This window comes from Neolamprologus multifasciatus, chromosome 23 (assembly GCF_963576455.1).
Source record: "Neolamprologus multifasciatus chromosome 23, fNeoMul1.2, whole genome shotgun sequence".
Lineage (NCBI taxonomy): Eukaryota > Metazoa > Chordata > Actinopteri > Cichliformes > Cichlidae > Neolamprologus > Neolamprologus multifasciatus.
Window position 1 is genome coordinate 24,356,398 of NC_140460.1, and position 23,927 is coordinate 24,380,324.

General features: G+C 39.2%; 2 protein-coding genes across 13 annotated transcripts in view; both read right to left on the reverse strand.

Moving 5' to 3' along the window:
* Nucleotides 1–14,319, reverse strand: part of shroom2b (shroom family member 2b) — a 39,725-nt gene extending 25,406 nt beyond the window's left edge. For 3 of the 12 annotated variants that reach the window (XM_085150756.1, XM_085150755.1, XM_085150753.1), the window contains exon 1: nucleotides 5,956–6,100. In XM_085150756.1, the coding sequence (XP_085006882.1) occupies nucleotides 5,956–6,017 (62 nt within the window). In that variant the 5' untranslated portion in view covers nucleotides 6,018–6,100. The other 9 variants (XM_085150760.1, XM_085150758.1, XM_085150762.1 and 6 more) reach the window with 6 other exon arrangements.
* Nucleotides 14,320–18,632: 4,313 nt separating this feature from the next.
* LOC146491647 (growth/differentiation factor 8-like) lies at nucleotides 18,633–22,306 on the reverse strand. The gene is made up of 3 exons (XM_085150764.1): nucleotides 21,633–22,306; nucleotides 20,423–20,790; nucleotides 18,633–20,130 (listed from the first exon to the last, which is right to left on the reverse strand). The coding sequence occupies exons 1-3, from the start codon at nucleotides 21,970–21,972 to the stop codon at nucleotides 19,750–19,752; spliced, it is 1,089 nt and encodes a 362-aa protein (XP_085006890.1). The 5' UTR covers nucleotides 21,973–22,306; the 3' UTR covers nucleotides 18,633–19,749.
* Nucleotides 22,307–23,927: the final 1,621 nt, after the last annotated feature.

Here is a 23,927-nt window from a genome sequence, read left to right on the forward strand (position 1 = left end):
GGACTAAACATTGTAACTTACCAGCTACATGAAACAAGTTGTTTCATGTGTACGTGTAAGCTGATAGTTTTGGTTCACAGTGCACACTTTCCCTCCATTTCTCCACACCCGCTTCTTTTTAAAAAACACTTGAGGACAAAAAAAGACGCACTTAAACATGAGTACTCCCACCAGCCTGATGGAGACGAGCACCCAGAGGAATCTGACAGCCCCATGACTCAAGAGCTACTGCCTCCTCCTCCTCCTCCTGCTGCTCCCAGTCTGAACACACACACACACAAACACACTCCTCCTCGGGGGAGGAGATTTCCTTGAGGATTATAAAGTGGGGGATTTGAGAAAATGGAGGGGAGGAGGAGTTATTATCCTGTCCAGCGTCCTTGCTGTAATCTAGTGTTTGGTCTGGGAGTTGCTGCCTCTGCAGAGAGCCACTGAGGCTGCTGGGAAAGTAAATGAAGACAGAGCAAGCACGATCATGGGAAGGCGGGATTAAGCCATTCAGGTCATAAAATCTGACACTACCTGGATGATGTGCTTTGAAAACATGCCACTAAATTTTAGCTGAGAGTAAAAACTTCAGTGCCAAAATCCGCAGTTCCTCTAGTGGCCACTTGAGGCCGTCTTTAAAAAGGAGTCAATCCCTGTAGTATCTGAAGCTAAAATGCCCAACTGGACAGGAGCCAGTGATCATTCAAAAATGTACACTTCTGGCTCAGTAAAATCAAACACGGTGGTCAAAAAGTCTAGATATCAGTGGCTTATGTCAACCTCTCAAAAATATTCTTGGTTTTAACCTCTAAAACGAACACATTTTTCTATGAAAGGTTTTTCTCACACAACCCTTGTTTTTTCCCACTGCTGACTATCTCCTTCAGTCCTTCCCAGGAACTGCTGCACAGACAGGAATGTTTGGCCCAGGTCCACGTCTGTTTTCAGAGATACCAGCAAATGTCAGACTGAGGGGGCAGAGGCTGAGTGACTGCCTCACCCTGAGATATCTCCTCCAAAGAGGGGGAGGAGACGGTGACAGCTCTGCAGCAGTTTAAAAACTGTGTGTGAAGGCACGTTACTGTTCAAATCCCCCACCTTATCACGTTCACTTAAATATGCGGCTGCTCTAAAAACGAGACAAATAAACTTCTTTACAGTTACTGTGCTGTAAACATTCACACAAGTCAACAGTTTTGATACGCCAACTTTAAAACACCACAGGAACCACACAAAGGTCTGAGGCTGCTTAGCTATAGCCATACAGTGAGTATATGCTTTTATTCCAAGAGCCAATCTTTACTCCAATTTTTGCTGTTTTAGGCCAACGAGGCAAAACAGTAAAGATGGGTTTCAGGTTTTTATGGGAGCTTTTGATGAATGCACCATTAATTTAATTTGCTAGGTTGACCAATACTGATGTATGTGTCCAGTTAGTTTAACTTTAAACAATTTCACAGCTAATTCAGACCCAGATGATCTACTATTGTCCAACTTGTGATTTAAAAAGTCAGAAAAGCAAAGCCACGTCTGATCTTTATATTTGATTCACAACATGTGTTAGACTGCATTGCATTTAAAACTGGCAAAAGCACATGTGAGCCTTCAATTATAGCAGTGTTTGAACCCACAAATACCAGACATGCATGGATGTTGTTTGGAGGTAAATCCGAGGTGCACATTAGGAAGATCAACACAGCCAGGCTGTTTTGGCAAATCCTAAAACCACAGTTGGAGATAACAGGTATCATGAAGGTGGTTATCAACTTTTTCTGTTAAGCCACGCTTTCTACGTCAGGCTCTGTGCACGCTCTCATAACAACGGGGATTTCACATGTCATGTGACTCTTCTTCTGCATAAATGATCCCTATGAGCACCACCTACTCCAATCAGAGACATTATTGTGTAAAATGGTGATAAAACTCTATAAAGAACATAAAAATACAACACTGTTGCAAAGGTAAGATCAATGCTCCAGAAAATCATGAGTCTTGGGATTTAGTGCACAGAGTGGTAAAATAAACATTTGAATTCCACTTAATTATTTTATGGGCGAGTGTGCTCTCGGTACTGTTGTTAATTAATTAGTTATAATAAAATTCACCTTGCTCAGAGATGTTATGAAAGGGGAAACTTAGAGATTAAAATCTTTTTTGTAGTAGGATGGAAACACGTTTACTTTTGCTGTAAAGATGGACGACTATAGTCTCAACTATGGGGACTCTGGCGGCCACTTAAGTCTTGAATCAAGCCCCAAGTGGCCACTATAGGAACTGCAGTTTCTTCTATTTTCGAAACCTCAGTTTCTGCTTTTTAGCACTGTTTCATAATAATCTTGTCCTCAGGGAATAAAAAGGCAGAAGATTTTTTTCACATGTTTTTCCCTGATGCATCATACCCAGAAGTGTCAGTATTTGCACAGGGAACCTTCTGCATAGCTTCTTTAAAAAGCTCAACTTTGTAACTGAGACAGCTCAGTGCCCAATATATTTTTGTTTTCCCAACAAGACGAGCAAACCTTTGTATTTGTAATTAATTAGCTGAGCCACAGCAGGATACTGACATATGCAAGAAATGTTTGATTATTTATCACTCATATGACATCACCACTCCCTGTGTCACTCCATTCCTCCCTCACCCTTTCACATGCTGCTGATTCACCATCTTGCTGACACTGGAACCCAAACAAGCGGCCGTCTGCGGGGCTGATCTCGCCCCCGTTGAGCTGTGAACGCTGCCCACACAAAAGAAAGTGCCAGCGTCATCACAGCTGGGCTTATCGATGTGTCACTGCCCACCACGGGAAACAAAGAAATAGTTTTTTAAAAAAAGAACAACAAAGAGGAGAGAAGAGGAATCGAATGCAGTGCCGAGAAAAGTGCAAAAACTTTGTTCAAATACGGGATCACCAAACATCTGGAACATCTTCAATTTTGACTAATTCAGAGTCACAGTCTCCAGTATCTTTACAAAAACCCCAGCAACCTAATTTTAGTCTTAATCTGATCAAATTTAGGCATTAGTAAGTATGACATCACGTCCTGCTGATCTATCAAATCTCCAGAAAACAGCAGATCAGATAAACTTTTTACTCTTTACAATGAGCTTTAACAATAGATATACAAATTAATTCAACTACTACATGCCCATGCTACAGCTTTTTAAAAAAAATGTTTTCAGGCAGTTGGCAAACTGATATACTTAATAGCAGTGACAAAATGTGATTCAGTATAATAATCAGCCAGTTTTTTGATCGGTCCTGTGCAATGTTGAGGTTCTGCTGTTACTTCTGTTAGATAATGTGCCACAGCCTGGCAATCACCTAAGTTTTGTGGGTCTAAATGAGATCTATTTGTTATGCAGTAAAGTCAAAATGTGGCTACAAATGTAGCAGTTTTGTGGGTGGTTGCGGTTTTAAGATGTACATGCGCGCCAAGTCTGATTGGTCAACTCTTTTTTTGGTGTAGAAGAATGGAGTTTTGTGGATGGAGCTGCACGTCTTAATGGAACTACTGCCAGACTCTACTGCGCCTTCATGACAGAGGTGTGATACTGAGAAGCATCACACACTTTTCTAACACCGTGGTTCTACCTTCCTTTGTAAAATCAGCCTGTCTGCTCCCAGCAGACCTGAACTTAACACTTTCATGTGAACACAATCATTGAGCTGATAATGATCTTCATGTGACCGCTGAGCCTGATTATGAATGTTAGGATAAGTGAAACTAGATAAAGGCAAGATAACCTGAATATGTTGAACAGGATCCAGTTATCAGTTATCCTAAGGCACACAGAATGCTGCTATCAGGCTTTTAAACACATAGCACAAGGAACAACCACAACACACCAGTCCTTGCAGCCTTCACTTCCTATCTGTTAGTTTGAGCTTGAGCCCGGATGCTGCTTGAGACCTTCTGGCGTGACTTTGGACCAAACCCAAAGGCTCTTCTAGTCACTAAAGGTGATTGAGCCTTTGTTGTCTGGGCCCTACAACTGTTGGGAAATCTCTTCATTCACAGGCTAAGAATTTGCTAGTGTTCCTCGTACACAATTAAAGACTGGGGAAGACAGTGCCTTTCAGTGTGTGGAACCCAGGCTAGCACTACCATTAGCTACTACTATTTAGCTGACTTTCTGCACTCCTGTTTTGTTTAAACAAGGTTTCTATTGGGCATTTAAAACTAATAATAATAATAATAATTATAATAATAATTATAATTATAATTATAATTATAATTATAATTATAATTATTATTATTAGTAGTAGTAGTAGTAGTAGTAGTAGCAGCAGTAGTAGTAGTAGTAGTAGTAGTAGCAGCAGCAGTAGTAGTAGTAGTATCATCATCATTTATTTATTTATTTACTTTTAACGATCTGTTTATTTTATTGTGTCTTACTGTCTCTGTACATTAGCTACTATGGCACTTAATTTTCTCATTTGTTTTACTCTTTTTTGTGTGTACTGCACTTTGTGGCTGTCTGTGAAAAACACTTAATAAATAATCTTCACTTAACATAGTAATTATTATTATTTGGTTGATTTTATATACTTGCTACTATACTTGTGTATATGTACCAGTTATTCCTTCTTTTTCCCCGTTGCATTGAATCTGAAATTGCTTTTAATTCCATTTTACTATTTTAAGTTTTCATGTTTGTTGCCTTTATTATTGCTCAGCACTCTGTTGCTTTGTTTTAAAGTCTAATGGGAATACATATGAAAAAGCAAAGCAAAAGAGTCCAGGAGGCTGAAATGACAACAGCAAACTGCAGACAACAAAGTCCACAAAGATATTTGTATTATGTTTGTATCCAGGACACCGCTGTGATCCTGTGCTCACTACCATTACTTCAGTCTCAAGAAACACAAAGCAATAATTCTGATTAATATAACTTTATACAACTTAATATATAAAATCAAAAGGCTATTTATTAAAAAAATTAATCATTAAGGAACATGTGCTTGTTATAAACTGACCAATGAAGTAAATTTCATCTGACCAGTTTCCATTAAATGCTACATTTCACACTATATGTAATCAAATTACTACAAGTCAGCACTTTGGGCATAAATATTGTTTTAGTGTAAAGTGAGGAAAATGTTCTGAAACCTGAAGCTTTCCCCAGGAAATTAACATATAGATGAAGAGGGAATTGAAGACGTTGTTCTCAGAAGCTTTCATTCAACTCCAGCTGTTAAGCAGCAAACCAGTCTCCTAAAAATTATGTTTATGTACTATTTATTTCCAACAGCATCTAAGAAACAATCCCTGAAGACGTGCTTGATTTCATTCTCTTTTTATGGGTGTCTTTTTTTAGCATTTTATATCATTGCAGCTTTTAAAATCTAAGAACTGTGTAACAGGCTCTCAAATCTGTGAACATTTTAAGCTAACGATAAGCCTATAAAACACCACATCAGTTTCACTTTGAATTATATAAATGTCAGGGGATGGGGTTTTTGGAAAGTCCCTGTAAAATCAAAAATGTCCTTTTTCCTCTAAAATCCTGCCAACAAACGTGAACACAGGCTCAAAAAAACAGCTTACTTATCTTTGTGATAACAGAGAGCAACAGGTTTAAGACTCCACACACATTACAGGCCTCTTAAATCCACACCGAGCATATCCGCTAAAGCGGAGAATCAGTTACCCACACAGATATGGTTTACCTGCATTAATGCCATCCACCTTCTTTCCATCTCAGTGCGAATCCACAGGAAATGAAGGAAAACAGAAAAAATTCCCCTCAAGCTATTTGTTAGGCTTTGGTAAAATGTGCCTCAGCTTCTCAACCTTTATATATCATCTAGGCAGAGAAAAGCTGCCGTTATCTCAAAGTTATTCACCGCTTCCTGATTTAATCCCACTTGAGAGGAAACCAACTGATTGAATCAGAGGAGATGATGAAGTAAAAAAGGCAGAAGAAAAAAGACAGAAACAGAGAGAGAGGAAAAGAGGAAGTACCTGGGAGTGGAAATCTTCTCTTTATCTTCTAAAAACCACGCATGTCCAGAGAGTGGAAACATACACACACATAGGAGTCTGAGTAGCCAAAGCCCCTGAAAACAATGGGCTCTGCTGATACGGCCTATCCCACTAAGCAGTGTCAACTCACCTAGGCAACATGGACTATACCACTCCTCCTGCAAACAGGGGAGGACGCCTGCACTGAAGGAGCTCCCACGGCAATTCAACGGTGTCTCAGAGAGCTTTAAAGGTCGTTTTGTTGTTCTGAGCCCGTCGTTTGCTCTCTAAACCCACTCAGATTAAAGGTCTTCCCAGCAGCAGCTTGTTGAAACACCACCAGTCCACCTTTCCCTCCTGTTGACTCAACCCACTCTGCAAAGCTGGGTCCACGCTGTGGCTTTGCAGGGAGTAATTGGATTCAAGCTCTAAGACTCTGTTGCCATTTGCAAGCAAGAAGACGAGCATGTTCTTCTGACAGGACAGGACATGGTGACACATGTAATCAAAAAGGTTACCTGTACGGGTGCATAGCGCTGTGAGAATGTATTTGTATTCCTGATTTCTTATAGTTTTTTTTTTTGCATATTTATACACCTACATGTTTTAAGTCATGAAACAAATGTTAATATTTAGCAAATGAGTTAATTTATTAGGAAAAAAAATCCTAAAAAATGTACCTGGGCCTGTGTAAAAAAGAAATTGCCCCCTAAAGCTAATAACATGCAAATGTGACAAATATGGAAAAACTAAGAAATCAAGAAGGTGCAAATACTTTTACCCAAAACTGTACAAAGCTCTTCTTATGAGTCCTCATTTTTATATCTACAGGCATATCGCATCTTTATTAAAGTTTAGCTGCTCATCAAAAAATTAAGCAGCAGCCGCCAGGGTGAAACCCTGCAGTTCCTCTGATGTCTACTAGAGGCTGTCCCCAAAGTGAACCAGTCCCTATAGACTCCCATGTTAAAAAGTCCAACTTTACAGCAGAAATAAACATGTTTACAACCTGGTACAACAAGCATTCCTCATCTCTATGGATATTTTCCACCTTCATACAAACTGTACAGGAGATCATTTAAAAAAAACAAATTTGGAGGGATTTTGTTGAGGCTTTAAGTTGGCATGACTGGTTTGATTGACAGCTGTGACAAGCAGTGGTCACTAATAAGACTTGCTGAGCTGGACCTCTGGACTTTGTCTGTGCTGATATATTTATGCTGATATGATCATTTATTATATTATTATTCTGCTTTGCTTCACTCTTCCTCTTGTGGCAGAGCCTCTCACAACACTTTTCAACCTCACACTGGATACGAATGAAATTCCCTCAGTATGGAAATCAGCTTTTGTTGCTCCTGTATTAAAAGGGGCGACTCAGCAGGGTTAACTAATTACAGACCAATATCCAATCTATCTGTGCTGGACAACGTTCTTGAAGCTCTTGTGTGTGAGCAGTTAAAGGAGTTTTTACACACCAATGACATTTTATTTGAATATCAATCAGGCTTTAGGAAAAATCACATTACTATCACAGCTGCAATGAGAGTGGTAAATGATATTACTATTGTACTTGATAAGAAACAACACTGTGCATCACTTTTTATTGATTTGTCAAAAGCATTTGACACTGTTGATCGTTGTATTTTAAAACTTAGAGTCTTCCAGTCGGGACTCTCTGACAGAGCAGTGGCATGGTTCTCAAACTACCTCAACAATAGGTATCAGTGCATAAAATCTGATGGTCTCTGTTCTGACTTTGTTACAGTGCACAACGGAGTGCCACAGGGCTCTGTATTAGGTCCTCTTCTATTTATCATTTACATAAACAATCTTGCTGATGATACAGTTATTTACAGCTGTGGTTCAACTCCTGTCCAAGCCATTGACTCCTTGAAGAAAGCCTTTTTTGCTGTCCAGCACTCATTACTTCAGCTTAAACTTGTTCTCAATGCAGACAAAACAAAGCTAATGTTGTTTTCTAAATCAAGGAAATGGGCCCAAACAATTCCATCAGTAACCACTCTTGAAGGTTATAAAATAGAGTTGGTTCACACTCTTGATTGATGACTTCAATTTTGATTGATGACTTGCTCACCATCAAACCACATGTAGAGAATCTTGTGAAAAATCTGAAGTTAAAACTGAGATTTTATTTTCAAAATAAGTTGTATTTCTCTTTTAGTACAAAGAAGCGGCTTGTTGCTGCGACATTTTTGCCTGTGCTAGATTATGGAGATATTCTATATATAAATGCTTCTGCTCAATGTCTTTGAATGGTTGATACTGTGTATCATGCTTCTCTGAGGTTCATCACTAACCATAAATCTCAGACTCACCACTGTGAGTTATACTCTCAGGTAGGATGGCCTGCTTGGGCAAGTCGGAGGAACTCTCATCTATACAGTTTTATATATAAAGCAATACTTGGGTTGCTACCTTCTTATATGTTCCCTTCTTACAATGAAACATGCTGGTCGGTATTCTCTTCGTCCGCATGGTTACTGTTTCTGTTCCATTTGCCTGAACTGAATTTGGTAAAAGAGCTTTTGTTCATTTAGCACCCTTGGCTTGGAACAAACTGCAGAACGAATGGAAAATGACTGAATTCCTTTCATTAAGTGCTTTTAAATCTAAACTACGAATCCTTGAGGACAAGTCCATAACATGCAACTGTTTCAATTAGATGCTGCCTGTGTTTAATTGAGTAATTTCTGTAACTGTGAGACACTTGCTGCTGCCTATCTTGGCCAGGTCTCCCTTGAAAAAGAGTTTTTTAATCTCAATGGGATCTTCCTGGTTAAATAAAGGTTAATAATAATAATTAACATTTTTCTTTATTGTTAGGTCGAGTTTTTGATTTATAATTTCAGCATCTTGAGCATTAATTCTTGTTATGTTTGAGTTCGTGTTATTGTTTGGAAGCCTGTTATGCTGATTCACTCTTCTAGTGTTGCTTTTGGATCATTAGATTTTTCATTTAGACAATTTTCATTTCTGACATGTCTGCATTTCACTGTTAGCAACATTTACAGACTTTTCAAAAGTTAGATAAAAGAAATCTGATGAGCTGCTGACCTGCAGGTTAAACTGGTCTCTTACCATCTCCCAGTAGAGCTGGCTTGACAGAAGTTTGGAGGGAGGGGCGTTTGGTGATCCTCTCGGTGTAATTTACAAGTGGTTATCTGTGCTCTGGAATAACAGCACTGGCCAGAGCCCTGCTGCCTCCACAATACCAGCTTTTGTTTAAGCCTCGGGAGCAAACAAACAGCGAGAGGCCCACGTAAGAGACTGTCAGGCTGCAGCCGACCTTCCTCTCCATCCCACAAGCTCGTGTTTGTAGAAGAAACACTGCAGGGCTTTAGCATTTTCAGGGGACAACGTGTGCTTCTGAACCACATATTACTTGTGTCTGCATTTTCTTTCTGATATATACCGTCAGACTCCCGCACTGTGGTTTTGACCTCTGACCTCCTGCTGAACTCCTGCTGACCGGCTGGCTGATGCTCAGCCCCAACAAGCTACACATGAGCCAAGAAAACAGTCAAACATAGCAAAAGCTGGTATAAAACCCCCCAAATCCTAAGAAAGTTCCTCTTTTGTTCCATAAAAAAAATATATATATATATATATATATATATATATATATATATATATAAATATAAAGAAGTATCTGCCATTTTTGCTGTTACGGTACCTTCGGACCACCAAGGTCAGGGTCTTGTGGGAGCTCTTCACCAGGCATATGGCCTCCTGCCGAGAGCCGCTAAGGGGAACTGAGTTCACACTCACAATCTCATCACCGACCTGAAGACGGACCGCCGCAGCCACGCTGCCATCCTCCACCTGGGCAACACGAGGGTAACACACATGGAAGTTACTGCATAACAGGCCACTCTGTGACCCAAACTTGTGTGTGTTTTTAGGGCTCCACAGAATCACAATATCACTAAATGCATCACTTGGTAATCTCTTTTAGTTTTCACCATTATTACATTTGGCAAAGGTTGCAGTCACTTGGGTGAAACTAGTCACAACTAAATATACCTCTTTGGTTGCTGGTAGGTCGCTTCAGTCAGCAGTAGCTTCCATGGAAGACGCTGACTCAGTGGTAGTAAAATTGTGAAATGTATAAACCAAACTGGAAATTGTTTGCCTTCAAAGTTAAAGTTGCACCTTTTGTCATGTATTGGTTGCAACAGTAGCAGACTACCTTTACTCTGAAAGTGAACAATCTCTGTTTTTGGTCTGTGTTAAACTTTTTCAATTTTCACACCATGTAAACTCTGGGTGGCAGTGGCAACCTGCTAGCAACCAAACAACTCTCTATGTTACCAATTTCCCTTGGCAACAGTCAGCAACCACTCAACAATCACTCAGCCAATACATGTTAGCTCAGTGGCCAATACACTGACCAGTCTCTACACCTCAGCGTGGAAATTTTCAATATGTTATCTTCAGTATGTTAAGGTTAAAAAAAATCCTGCAGGAATACACCAATCAGAGCACCAACACAAAACCTGACACACAAAGCTGTCTAAACAGAGAGTGTGACAAACTGAACTCAAACTTTGTCTAAAAACAACATATTCATATTCAGGTATCAAATATCTGTGTATCTGACGACTGCTCCACCTTCACTTTCTCCGTTACAACGAGCAACGTCCATCTTTTACATACACCTATGGTTTGGTTGAACATTGCTGCACCTTTGGCACCATCCCCTGGATAAAGTTTACCATTGTAGTACAGACTTATTATTATTATTTCATAGGCAACAATAGAAAGACACGCATGATTAAACCACCTGATAGAACCAGCAAAAAAATCCCAGAAACACGAGGCATCACACCAACTTATATTTTCCTATTTTCTTTTATCTTTCAGGTGGATGGTTCACTCAGTTAACCGTTTCATTATCCAGGAGAACCTGTGTTGGCTGCAACCCGAGTCCTCTGATTAATATTAAAACCCTGAGCCACCTGTAATCTGAGGTACCCTGAGATGTACCTCTTCATGCAGCAGCAGATGGAAAAGGCTGCTGCTGCCCCGCTGATCAGCAGGCAGACAAAAGCTTCAAAGCTCTCAGGAATATGACCCTAAATTTCCAAGTAATTTGAAGTTAAGTTACTCTGCAACCGCTGAGGGCACATTTCAACCTCATGTGTAACATCTCACACTGTTTTCAGCAGCTCTAATTAAAGTCCAATGATTCAGGCACAGACAGGGTTTAAATTCTGCACCAGACATCTAACTGAAATGAAACAGATCAAGGGGATTCCTGTTCATCAGTCCATCCTTCCCATTCCAAATCTCAAATATTACCCGTTACAGTGTAAGGAAACTGCAAAAAATGTGCTCTGACACAAGAGTTTGACATATTCTCCAATGCGTTGAATATCTACAGCCAATATACAAAAGTATTTCTTAAAAATTAAGGGCCAGAGTTACTAAGTGTGGCAGACTAGAGGTTTAAAAAACAAACTTTGACACCAAATAAACCAGAAATCATTTAGAAGATGTGCTGAAGAATGTAAGTATTATTGACCATCAGAAAACACTCTTACTGTGAAAACACTCTTACTGCGTCACATGCATGTGTTTTCTGCATGCCCTGTGAGGCTTGCAGGTGTTTATTACTGTAAATACTGCAAACTATGAAATACTGAAGAGAAAATGGATGTTTCTGCTGAATAGGTTACTAATTATTTAAACAGAATAACAAAAAAAATCTTAAAAACCAAGAAGTTAGCATTTAGTCAAGTTTAACAGATGTACAAATTATGCATTCGAAACTGTTAATTCGATTCTTTTCTTAATCAAATCATATTTTAAATGCAGCTACAATGGGTGACGCTAAACGTCCACACACACCTTGATAACACATCACTCCACTCAAGAGGGTAAATGTAACATACAGCTTAGCCATTCATTTCCTATTTAGGCACTGCACATTCATAAAATAAGAATAATTAGTTTTACTAGCTAGTATATTGGGAATTTATTGTTCAAACCAGACATTTGAACATCTGGTTAAACATTTCAGACATTAATTAAAAAAAACTTCAGGTGTGTCTGACTCCCATCAACAGCTGTATTTTAAAAACTATAGTAATATAGTTATATATAATATGATATGTAACCGATCTACTACCAGTTGTGATGTTGCAGAGCTCTGTGTGTATGCACTGCTGAGAAAGGATATGGAGATGTGCTTGGAGGCAGAAACATAGTTAAAAACCTGAAACACTTAAACCCAGTGTAACAATTATCTGTAGTGCCAGTCCTCCCAAATCTTTCTGGTAACACCATCGACCTTTGTTGTTCCATTTGAATAAACAGTCCTAGCAATAACTATTGTAATCACGCACAAAAAAAGACATTTTACTGCATTCATTACAGTGCAATTTGCAATAAATTAACTTTATGTTGTGTTTTTATTATTCATTTAAATACTCTCCTCCCTAAAAATGTATCTGACACGATCAGTCCATGCCTTTCTGGCTCAAAATGGACACTACTTAGTTTAACTAAATCCTGACGGCAGTCCTTTAACACCAAGAGACGGGCAACTGAATCTGCCCTTCACAGGTAAATAAGGTTAATGAGTAAAAAAATGATTACATGTTCTTTTTAAATCACTGTACAAAAAGCACAAAGTTCTGAGTGTTACCTTTGTGATGATCAGGGGTTCTCTGTGTTCAGTGCCTCCCCTCAGTGTGAAGCCCCACGGAGCTCTGCCTTGGAGCAGCACCTCCACCAGCTCTTTGTCCTCCTCTTCCTCTACGTTCTTCTCCTTTACTGTCCCTCTCCATTTGTCCACCTCTCTCCACCACTTCATCTCCCCTGTTGAGAGCTTCAGGTCATCTCTGTAGTCCACAGCATGCATGACGCCTCTGGTTCAGTGAGCTCCATCAACACCAGCTCACTCTAAGGAAAGACGGAGCATTTAATGACAGGGGCACCACCAAGGGGGGCCGGGGGGGCACGGGCCACCCCCACAAAGTTTGTTGGCCCCCTCTGGGCAAGAATGTCCTATGTTGGTAATAATTTTGATAAACGTGAGGATAAGTGAGAGGAAGACACCGTACGATGAGTTGAAACCTTAACTTGTTATTTATTTTTGCATAAACAATTTTTGTCATTCGTATTGTGTCACTTTATATGTCCCTCACAATTTCCCGTCACTGCTCCCCTGTATTTTATTGGCCCCCATATGGCCACCCCAATGAAAATGTTCTGGAGGTGCTCCTGTTTACAGAGCCAAACGGCAATAATTAAATAGCTGTTAGCTGTCTGCTAGGCTACATCTAGCCACTGAATAGGATCGCTGGACTCTGTGTCTTTGTTGCATTTTTAATGAAGTTATTTGACAAATAATATGGATTTTATTTGTGAAGTTTGAGAATGTCTGAAACTGGTTAGCAGGTAAATGGGTTAATGTGTTATAGCTGTACAGTTTATAGGTGCACTTTGCTAACCAAGCTAGCATTAGCTGATAACTTAGCACATCACCCACTTGTTGACATTTGGTGACTTTTGGCACCAACATGGCAGTAAGTAAACATTAACATTATAATTACCATCTTACCATCTTTTATATACAGTCTATAGTTTTATGATAAAGTCATAAAATTGTCATTGCTAATGATTTACACTGAAAACCTTTTAAATAGAGTGAATGTGATGTATTACTGGGGGGGGGGGGGGGGGTGTTAATACGATTAAGGGATCTATTTTTTTTAAAAAAAAATTTAAAAGGCTGTTTTCATCCAGCAGTTTCCAAACCCTGCTCAGTGATGGTTTTTAAACATTTAACACTAAAGTGTCATAGAAATGTTTACCCAGAGCCTAAATCAGTGATAAAACAAGCTGTTCCAACAACACACAACCAAAGCTTGTTGTGGCCAGGTTGCCACACCCCCATAGAATATGATACAACCTTAAATTGACAGGCAGCATCTTCACTGTTACAAACGCTGACATACATCAGCCTTATGTTTTTATGTTTTTAAATATGTTTTAGATATACAAAATATCGCATATTTTACCACTATATAAATGTGAAAACACCACTAACCATATTACGGCAGATAAAAATCAATTATGATTGTATTAGAAATTAAAATGAGCTAAAGTTGAAAATTTAACCCTTATTTTATGATTTATATAATTTCGACACCTTTGACTTACTGTAAACGAACCTTCTCTCCACAGCCTCCAGCAGGTGATGGTGTCGCTCTGCTTTCTCCAGTTTTTCTTTTAACCTGAAGAAACTCGAACCGCTGCGGCTTTTCAGAAAGCTTCAACCCTCAGAGACTCTCAATCATCTCTCCCTCGGTCTTCTTACACCTGTCATATGATGTCACTACGCCCCCTAGCGGCGGCGTCTCACCGTTTGATGCCTTCAATTGCTGCTGTAAACTTCATTCTCCAATGAACCTTTCATTTACTGACATTTGCTAGCGTTTACTGACCCGTCTGACTCAACCTAAATGCACCACAAATATTTGATTTTCTTTATTTTTTTTTTCTTTTTACTTTAAATCTGCAAGTTTCCTTTTCTGTTCTTAAACCTTAGTCATGAAGTAAATATTTAAGTGATTATTTTCTTATTAGCTCCATCCTTCCTTTCGCTCAGCCAGGTGCAACAGCTCATTGAGAGTTTTAACTGCAGACTATTTTGCATATTTAGGTTTGTGACAACTTGTTTTAAAAAGATGATTCCATAATTTTATTCTTATAATTTTGGAAAAAAAATATCTGTGATTAATAACAATATTCTACATTATTCAAGATACTCTATTTTATTATACTCTTTCAAGGTCGTCTTCCATTTTGGATATAATTTACAATGAAGGTGACAAATGAACCCACATTTACAGACCAAGTGTGGCAGAAAGAAAAGCTCAGCGTGTCTCTCTTCATCAGCAAGACTACGCAAAAACTAGCAGGTAGAGTTTTACACATTTCTGGTCCTCAAATGCAGCAACACAGCCTGATGGTTAGATCTCAAAGTGGGAAACTCAGAGCTGGAAGTAAGCACGCTTTTTGCAGGGGGGAAAAAACATCTTTGTTTGTTAAGTGCACCTGCCACCTGCCTATGCAATTTTAACAAGAGACTAAATAAGTGTGATGAGTTTACTTCAGTTCACTCCACAGTGACCCACGTGGATATGTGTCACCCGTGGACGCTCTGCTCCAACAGCGGGACAAAGACGTTTGGGTCAGAAACCCCCGTGAAGCACAACAACAGTCAGGACATCTGCACGCGGCTTCAAATTGAGCTGAAACCTCCCTGCTAAGTCACGCTTTCTGTTCTCATGCTTGAATTTTGGCTGACGGCGCCAAACTTTCCTGATTATTTACACACTATTGGACCAGTCACTGACTTTCTCCAGATTTGTCCTCCATGGAAGGAGGCTGAAAGTTATTCTGTTTATATAAACTGTTTAAATGCATGTTAAGGCTAAACATGGGCAAAGTAAAAAACAAAACACGAGGTCAGGGGATGTACAAGTCCTCGCTCTGAGCCAAAATCCAAGATTCAGACTGCTTGAAAGGCTCCTGAGTTTTTTCTACACTGACTCTGTCTGATGTCATAGAGGGGGGAGATATCCCTAATATGGTCAGCTCAGGCACAATAAACTCAGGGCTAGGAGTCAAAACTGCTTGTTTCAGACAGAGGATGAGCCGAGGAAGGTTCGAGCTACTCTAAAAGAGTAATGAAAGGACATAGAGCTGGCAATAAGCACAACTGATTTTCCACCACTGTCATTCACATCATAAATTCCACCTCTTACTGTTCATCTGCAAAACTGAAAAAAGTATTACAACCAAACTTTCATCGAGCAGTTTTCAGATCAAAGCTCTAAAACAATGCTCACCGTCTGATTGGCAGCTAAAAACACAGAAATCTCCCCGAGGAGGTGGCGGAGACTAAAAATTAGTGCCATGACAACCCAGTTTTGCTTTAGATGTTTACAGTATTTTTTTTTAACTTACAGTATATATCTGACACAAGAACAGGAGAACAGAGTCTTCAGAAAGTCGCTAAACAGCATAAATGCATGTAAATGTTTCTTGTGTGCCAATTCTGAAAGTGATGGAGTCACAAAGACAAGGTGCTTCACAGCAGAGGAAACCGCTCAGTCGAATGAGAGGTCGTTCAGAAAATTGTATTTGATTTTATCAAATGCTCCATATGACCAGTCATATTCAGAAGCATGACTGCGGTGTTTATGGTAATGTATAGGCAGCTTGTTAATTTTTGAATCAAAATGTTTGTAAGAGCATGCTATATAACAACCTGTGGTATTTTCTTGTTGACTAAAAGCATCACAGCAAAGCATTTCACATGTCAGGTCCTTGATGAGATTGAGTTTGACAAACTGCAGGTGTTCTGTTATAGGTTTAGTTTTCAGATTTTACATAATAAGGTATTTTGAGACTGCAGTCGTTACAAACTGTCACACAATAAAGCTGATTCATTTTTTATGGATCCTTTTGTGGATCTTCCTGAACTTAACACACCTTTAAATTTCTTATTTTTCCTGACCAACAGTGTTGGTTCACATCACTGCAACAATGTAGTGGTATACTGTGCACTGTGCAAAAGTGCAAAAATACTCATTTCTTTCTGTTTTACGTCCAATTAGACAGGGGGTTGACTATCCTGTCAATCATTCAAGCATAAAAAGGCACCTAACTTAAGGATGAACAGACAACAAAGAATTGATTTAAACTGTATCTTTTGGTAGTTTAGGAATCACCTTGTTGGTATAAAAATGCCATTTATTTCTGTCAACCTGTGTTATTGTTAGCATGTTTCATAGATTCAACTAAAGAAATTGGTAAAAAAAAAAAAAAAAAAAAATTATGTGTTTTTCTGACAGGCTGCTTATAATAAACTACTGTTACCAGAAAACTTAACATATCTCAGGATGGTGTGCAGCGTATCTCTAAAAAGTTGAGGAAACTGGACAAGGGGAGGACAAAAGCAGAAGTATCAAGCCTAGCAATGTATATTCACGTCCCTAAGTAAAAGGAACATAATCCAGCAAAGACCTGACACAGATCCCAAACAGATCCTAGATTTCCTAGATCCTAGTATAACAACGAAAGGCAGAAATATCCAAAGAAGAGCTTTGAATGTTGTTCAGGAAGCATGAAGAACTATTCCTGAAGACTACTTTCATATTCCTGAAGAAATTATATATTTCCCTTTTTCCTAGTACCATATAAGGAAATTAGGAGTATCACAAGCCTTTTGCACAGTACTGCACTTTAGTATGTGTCAGGACGCTGGGACTTCTCAAAGCTAATTCTGCTGATCACAAATAAATACTGAAGTCACAAAGCTCAACGAAGAGAATATGGCAAAGAAATTATGTACCAAAATGTGACAGTACTTTATGAGGCAGTGATTACATTCCACATTTAGACTTAGAATAAAGAGACTATATTCATTTATGACAAATCTTCACTCCAAATTACCCCACGATAGCCTTTTCTCCTGCCTCCAGTTAACACGTGACAAAGTCTCTGCACACGATCCACCACGACAAAAATACAACAGCAAAATAAAATTCCAACACTGAATAACACCTGCAACAACGTCCTCAAAAAAAAAAGAAAAGGGAAAAAAAGAGCAACTCTTTTCCTCTCAAATGAGCGCTGGAACAGGGAGAGGGACAAAATGCCAGATCAGAGTCATTCAGTTCATGTTTTTCAAAATAAAGGCGCACGTGGAAGATGCCCTGCAGGGTTTGCTTTGGTCAAGGCTCATATCAGGACACGATTTCATAAAATAGGACAGGAAGCAGCAGGGGTCCATCTACTGAGTCTGAAAGTCGTGTTTTGTGTGAAAGTTGAGTTAGGATGGCAGAAAATTCCAGACATTTGCACATATGATTATTTGATATTACTGTATTTAGACCCCCATAGTGAGTCCACCAAAGTACAAAGTGCTGATTAAGTTAAAAATGCATTTTTATATGCATACAGAACATTTAACAAACACTGGAGATATGAAAGTAACATTAACAATAATACAGATTTCTGATCGTGCACAATACTGTAACTGAAAAGCAACAGCTGGATAAGCCATGTTTTTCTTCAAAGGCGGCCTATTCTGCTTTTTCTGATTTCCTGCTATATTTATCCCATTTCAATGGTGAATGTTCATATAAAACATGGCCAAGTTTGAATTAATGCAGTTAGTATGTAAGTAATCGAAGAGCCAAACTCTGTGGCTTCAGCCAGTTAAACTACTTACAAATCCAAGCTCTGCAAAGCACTCTGTAAATAACAATTAAACATGATGAAATTAGTTTTAACCTACAAAACTAATTTCAGTAAAGATGCCTTCATCAGGGAGTTACACAGGGGTCCTTCATCTGCTCAACCATCTTTTAAATAAAACTTTTATGGTCCAAAGTTTGACTTTGAGTTTGTGATTGCTGTTAAATTTCAGCTTCACATTTACCATGAAAATGAATCAGGATCTTTAATTTGGGACAGAGTCATTAAAAAATGACTAATTTTGATCATCTTCAAATTGCATAATAAACTAATGGCCCAACGTTTGGACATATAAAATGACTGCTGTGAAATTTCATCTTTATATGGCAATTACTTACTTTTAGATATTTACTTCTTTTTTTTTTTATATATATATATTTTAGGCTTTTATTGTTAATATTTTGAGATATTCATGTTCAAACATTGCCTCACACTTTAATGTGCGAAAAGGCCTGAAAGTGGGTAAACACACCAATAAAAAAAAGATATATGAAAAAAGATATATGTGTGTAAGACTGCATCTTCTGTTATTTTCTGAAAAAGTGAATATATTAACAGTGATTATCTCAAAAGGCTTAAAGATTATACTAAAAATAATAGCTTATATTCAATAAGTCTTGTATAACAATATAGTCAATGACTATTTGTAAAGGTTGTGTAAAAACTGTTATGGTTTAAAGTTCACTATTTGATTAGCACTCCTCATGGAGCAGTTTAAAAAAAGCTCTACAAAGCTAACAGCAGACACACACACACACAGTTAGAGAACATAGTGCAGCATTTAGCAGCTAAAAATACAGACATTTTCCCAGAGGAGACCAAAAACTGTGCTAAAAGAGTTACTTGTAATACTATACTTTTACTAACTTTTACTCTTGTATTCAGTTTTCCTGCCTAAATGTGTTATATATATATGAGATATTAGATATATTTAGCATTTAATATATTTAGATTTTTGTCTAAATGCTCTTTTTGCACATTTGAAATTGTCTTTCTGTTGAAATACATTTTAAAAAAAAATTTGGTTGCATTGCTTCATTTTACATTCGGACATAAAATGAATGAGCTTCTTACTCTGTATCTACTGAATGTGTTAAATGCTTAAAATGCTTAAATGCTGTGTTAAATTGTTTTTACTGTTTAAATTTACAGGTTTATAGCACAGCAGTTACATATATAAAAAGTAAGCAATCATTATATGAATAAATTTGTGCGACTTTTGAGCATTTTTGGGTTCGCTGTTGGTTTGTTTTTGATGCGTGTTTGCATCCTGTTTGGTCAATTTTTGTTTGGATTAGAACACAAAGACCAAAACTGAATAACTGAAATGACTTATTTCATTGTTTTGGATGTTTTTTTAGCATCTTCGGAACCTGTTTATTGGCTGCTTTTCTTAAACTACTAAATCAAACTGAAAAAAAAAAAGTGCAATATTTGAAATCTTTGCATCATTTCTGTTAGACGTTTCATCCTCACGGATGCCTGATATCCTCAAGAGCAGCCACAGTGGTCAACCACCATGGAGTGGATCTTTCCATAGATGATCTGCTCCTTGCGGTTGAAATAGAGCATGTTAATGGGCGACATCTTGGTGGGCGTGCAGCAGGGCCCAGCTGTACCCCGTGGGTTAGCCTTGTTCACCAGGTGTGCATGTGGGTACTGCTGCAGGTGCAGGAACTCACACTCCCCTGAGCAGTAGTTTGCTCGGTAGCGTTTGGGCGCGATAATCCAGTCCCATCCAAACTCCTCAAAGTCAACGGTGAGTGGGTATCTACAGCAGCGTGTCTCCACAGACTCTTCATCACAGTTGAGGCCCGAGTCACGACGGGATCTCTTGAGGTTGTCGAGGATCTTGACCTCGATGAAGGGTTGCTAGGAAGGAGTTGTAAATGGAAAATTAAACAGTAATGCATAAGACAGCCTGGAAGGTTTATAGTTTATGGTGCCTAAACGTAACCTTGTAGTTTATAGTGCCTAAACATGACCACATAGTTTTTGGTGCCTCACTTTATTAAGTAATAATTTTGTTTCATTGTAAAAATTATCATAGGTACTGAGCTCACTTGAAATTTAGCCAATAATTAACCATTGCTTAAGTGTAATGGATAAAAATAGCTGCTACTGCAAACCAATACTTATAGAGTCATAGAGGAAATAGACTCACCAGTCCTTCCTCTCCAGGCTCTGCTGAAGTAACAGCCAGATCTTGTCCTTTGGAGTCGTAGGCGTTGATTTCTATGCCGTAGTTGGTTTCTGGTTGACGCAGCCAAGCCTGCAGCAGAGACTTGATGTCGATGCTCTGCCAGGAGCCAGCACCAGCGTCAGTGTCAATTTTCAGGGAGCGAACCCGGACGCGGGTGCTGTTTCCCTCCTTGCCAGGTTTGAGGCGGGAGACCTGCAGGAAGACGGTGGTAACCACGTCAGCAGGCCGCAGGTGAACCCACAGCTGAGCGGTCAGGATGTTTTTGGGCTGAATCTTTGGACTGAGACTGAACAGACAACAGGACAATTCGTCCTGGGCGATTGGATTGTCTGGAAGAAGTGAGTCATATAAAAAAACAAACAAACAAACAAACAAAAAAAACGTTATGCTGTTGCATTAGAAACATTTTCACATAAACTTTTGGTTGTCATGCATGCAGACATTCACGAAATGATATTATTATAATTATTAAAAATATTTATTAAAACTGGAAATTCTGTTTTTGCTGTGCCACTAAAATATTTTTAGTGGTCCCCCATGTGGCCACCCCTATGAAAAAATTCTGGAGGTGCCCCTGATCATTTGAACGACGTTATTCCAGTTAATGCTGTCAGTCAATTGTCTGTTTTGTCTCCTTTTTGGAAGACTAAATGAACAGATTTGGAGAAATTCTGTAGCTAGAATTTAATGATGATTTAAGATATGAGTGGTATTAGCATAACTCCTTAAATGTTTAATTTGTCCTTTAATAATGGTATTTTGCATCACCATAACTTCTAAATTCATCAACTAGTTAATCTAAGATTAAAATTCTCCAGATTAAAACGACAGAAATCTGGTGCTAACCACCCTAATTGAGCATGTGAAGGCTGGGAGGCTCCCTCAAACGCTCAACACCAGTAATACCAAATACAAATCCTCATTAAAGATAATTGTTGGTCACCTGCCATTAAGATTGTATGGCTAATATAAATATAAACATCATATCATATAAACATTTACGGCCTTAAAGTCGTAGCTCAGGTCTGTTTGGTCGTTTGCGCCTCAGCAGTATCCTATTTTACTGCGCCTTTACGCACAGGATTTACGCACAAAAAAAGTGCAAAACAATTTATTTATTCATGTATTTATTTATTTTAGGTATAAGCCCCTCAGTGGTTTGTTTAGTTACGCGTTGTTGCCATTGTGATGATGGTCTCCGTGGTTGCGTGGTCCTCGTCCTCCACCCGTGGATCATACTGGTCCAGCAGCTGTGTCAGAGGAGGCGCTTTGGGGATCAGCTGGCGGATCATATCGCGGCTGATGTTGGGCGCCTGCTCCAGCCGCAGGATGCTGAGGATTTGCGACTTGATGCTGTGGAGCCTCATCTGCTTGCTGTGCTCCCGGAAGTCGCAGGCCGAACACTGCTCTCCGCTCTCCCCCAGCAACCTGGAGGTCTGGTTAATCTCCATGGCAAAACCCGAAGAGGAAAAGAAGATAACGGAAACGCTCAGGCAGAGCGAGAGGAGCATGCTGGAGAGAAGAAGTGAGCGCAGTGACGCCGTCTGATGTGAGCCTGTCCCCCCAGGACTTTATGATTGGCTGCTTTTTCTTTTTTTTTTTAAGAAGTGACATTTAAAGAGGTAGGACAACTTTTCAGATGTGAAATAATCAAATACGTTTGACTGAAGTGTGTTTATAACAAGGTTTAAAAAGGCAAAGCGGGACAAATGAAGCAATGCCACACTACAGTGTGAGACAGCCTAAACACAGAGATATAAACATCTCTAAACGTCTCAGTCAAGCACACAGCTAAGTCAGCTAGCTGGATCTCTTAGAATAAGCCTTTTCTTTCTTTTGGTAACATCAACACAGAGGGAGTTTTAAAAAGTGAATTGACAGTTGCGCATTGCATTTTCCTCTCCAAGACCTATTGTTTGTATTTTGTTTTGCCACCAGATGGCGCCGCTGACTCTGTGTCTACATTCTGAGCTGCACAAACTCCCACTCTGCAGGACTCTGAAGGCACCATCACCTGCTCATGTTTACATTTTACTCGAAGTTGTTGCTTCCTGTTTGCTGAGGCTTAAAAATCACTCTCAGCTGTAAGTGTTAACTGGAAAGCTAAATACAGTTTAGTTTGCGCTTGTTGTTTATTAGATGACACATACAGAATGATATAACACTATGTTGTTGTTTTTATTTTAAAGAGAACCTATCCTGCTCATTTCTAGCTACACGATTCTATTCTTGGACTCTCCTAGGGTAGCTTTGCATGAATCACAGTTCAAAATAATCCTTCTTTTTCTTGCATTGGGCCCCAGTGTTGCCCCTCAGTTCAACCACTTTCTTCTGATTGACCGCCCCTCACAAACAGAAGGTTTCACACATAGCCAGAGCCGGTGCACTCACATCCTAATCCTGTTTTGTCAGGTAACTCCTGCATCTGCATCGCAGCCAAATGTCTTGTAACGTCATTGCCATTGATGCACTGGCAGTGGCAGCATCAGTCACACAGACAATAACAGTCCCTTTTTAAAAGGTGTTAAAAGCTCATGATTTAGGATGAAACACACCAATCCACCAAAGTAACGAGCTGGCAGTGACAGATCCAGATCTAAATGCTCAGTTTCATACTGTTTTTTTCTACTCTCGGCCCTGTATGATGTCATAGTTATTCCTAATATGGTCATCTCAGGCACAGAAGATCCATCTGCAGCTCACACACTCTGCTAAGAAAGTTGGTTTAAAGGGCGAGGAGCTGAAACAGCTTGTTTCAGACAGAGGATGGCCCAAGGAGCTAAACCAAGGCCCAGTGTAAGATAAAGAAGGATTATTCTGAATTCATTCACCAGCTGATTCATGCAAAGCTACCACGAGTCCAAGAATAAAAGCATGACACTGGTAACGAGCAGAATAGGTGCACTTTAAGGGCTTTCAGGGGGTAAACAGTTTGTTTTGGGTGGTGTCCAGCGATTCGCTCCTCCCATAAACCAGCAGCAGGTGGAAACTGGTTCAGCAGCCTGGTTATCAGCAGCTCTGGAGGTTGGAGAGGAACTGCAGCACAGGACAGAGGGTAACTTGAAAAAAATAATTAAATTTTCACATTTTGTAATATCACTGTGTGTTGTAGAAGGCTCTTATTTTGATTTGCCACCCACGTGTGTATTTTTAATGCCTTCAAATGCCTTATTTAGTCCAAAGTCTGACAGAAACTTTATATGTGACTGTGTATGAAATTTCTCACCTTTTAAAAAGGCTTGTTTTCTCCAGTGTTTCGTAGAGCCCGGTGTCTCTGGTGTTGCTGTTGTCGGATAAAGAGAGGTTGTAAGGTGATGATATCGTTCTCCAGAAAGGATAAACAGCTCTTGTTGGGTCAAACACCTCCTGGAAGTGTTTAAAACCAACATGTCTTTGTTCTGCTGACTGTGTCTGCAGACATGAAGGTCACCAGTAGAAACTCGTGCTGCTGAAGATTCAACAGCTC

Coding starts and splice junctions, on each gene's coding strand:
- LOC146491647 (XM_085150764.1), bottom strand. CDS start 21,972: ATGCTCCTCTCGCTCTGCCTGAGCGTTTCCGTTATCTTCTTTTCCTCT. Junction 20,791..21,632: donor CATCACAATGGCAACAACGC/GTAACTAAACAA, acceptor CACTTCTTCCAG/ACAATCCAATCGCCCAGGAC. Junction 20,131..20,422: donor AGCCTGGAGAGGAAGGACTG/GTGAGTCTATTT, acceptor ACTCCTTCCTAG/CAACCCTTCATCGAGGTCAA.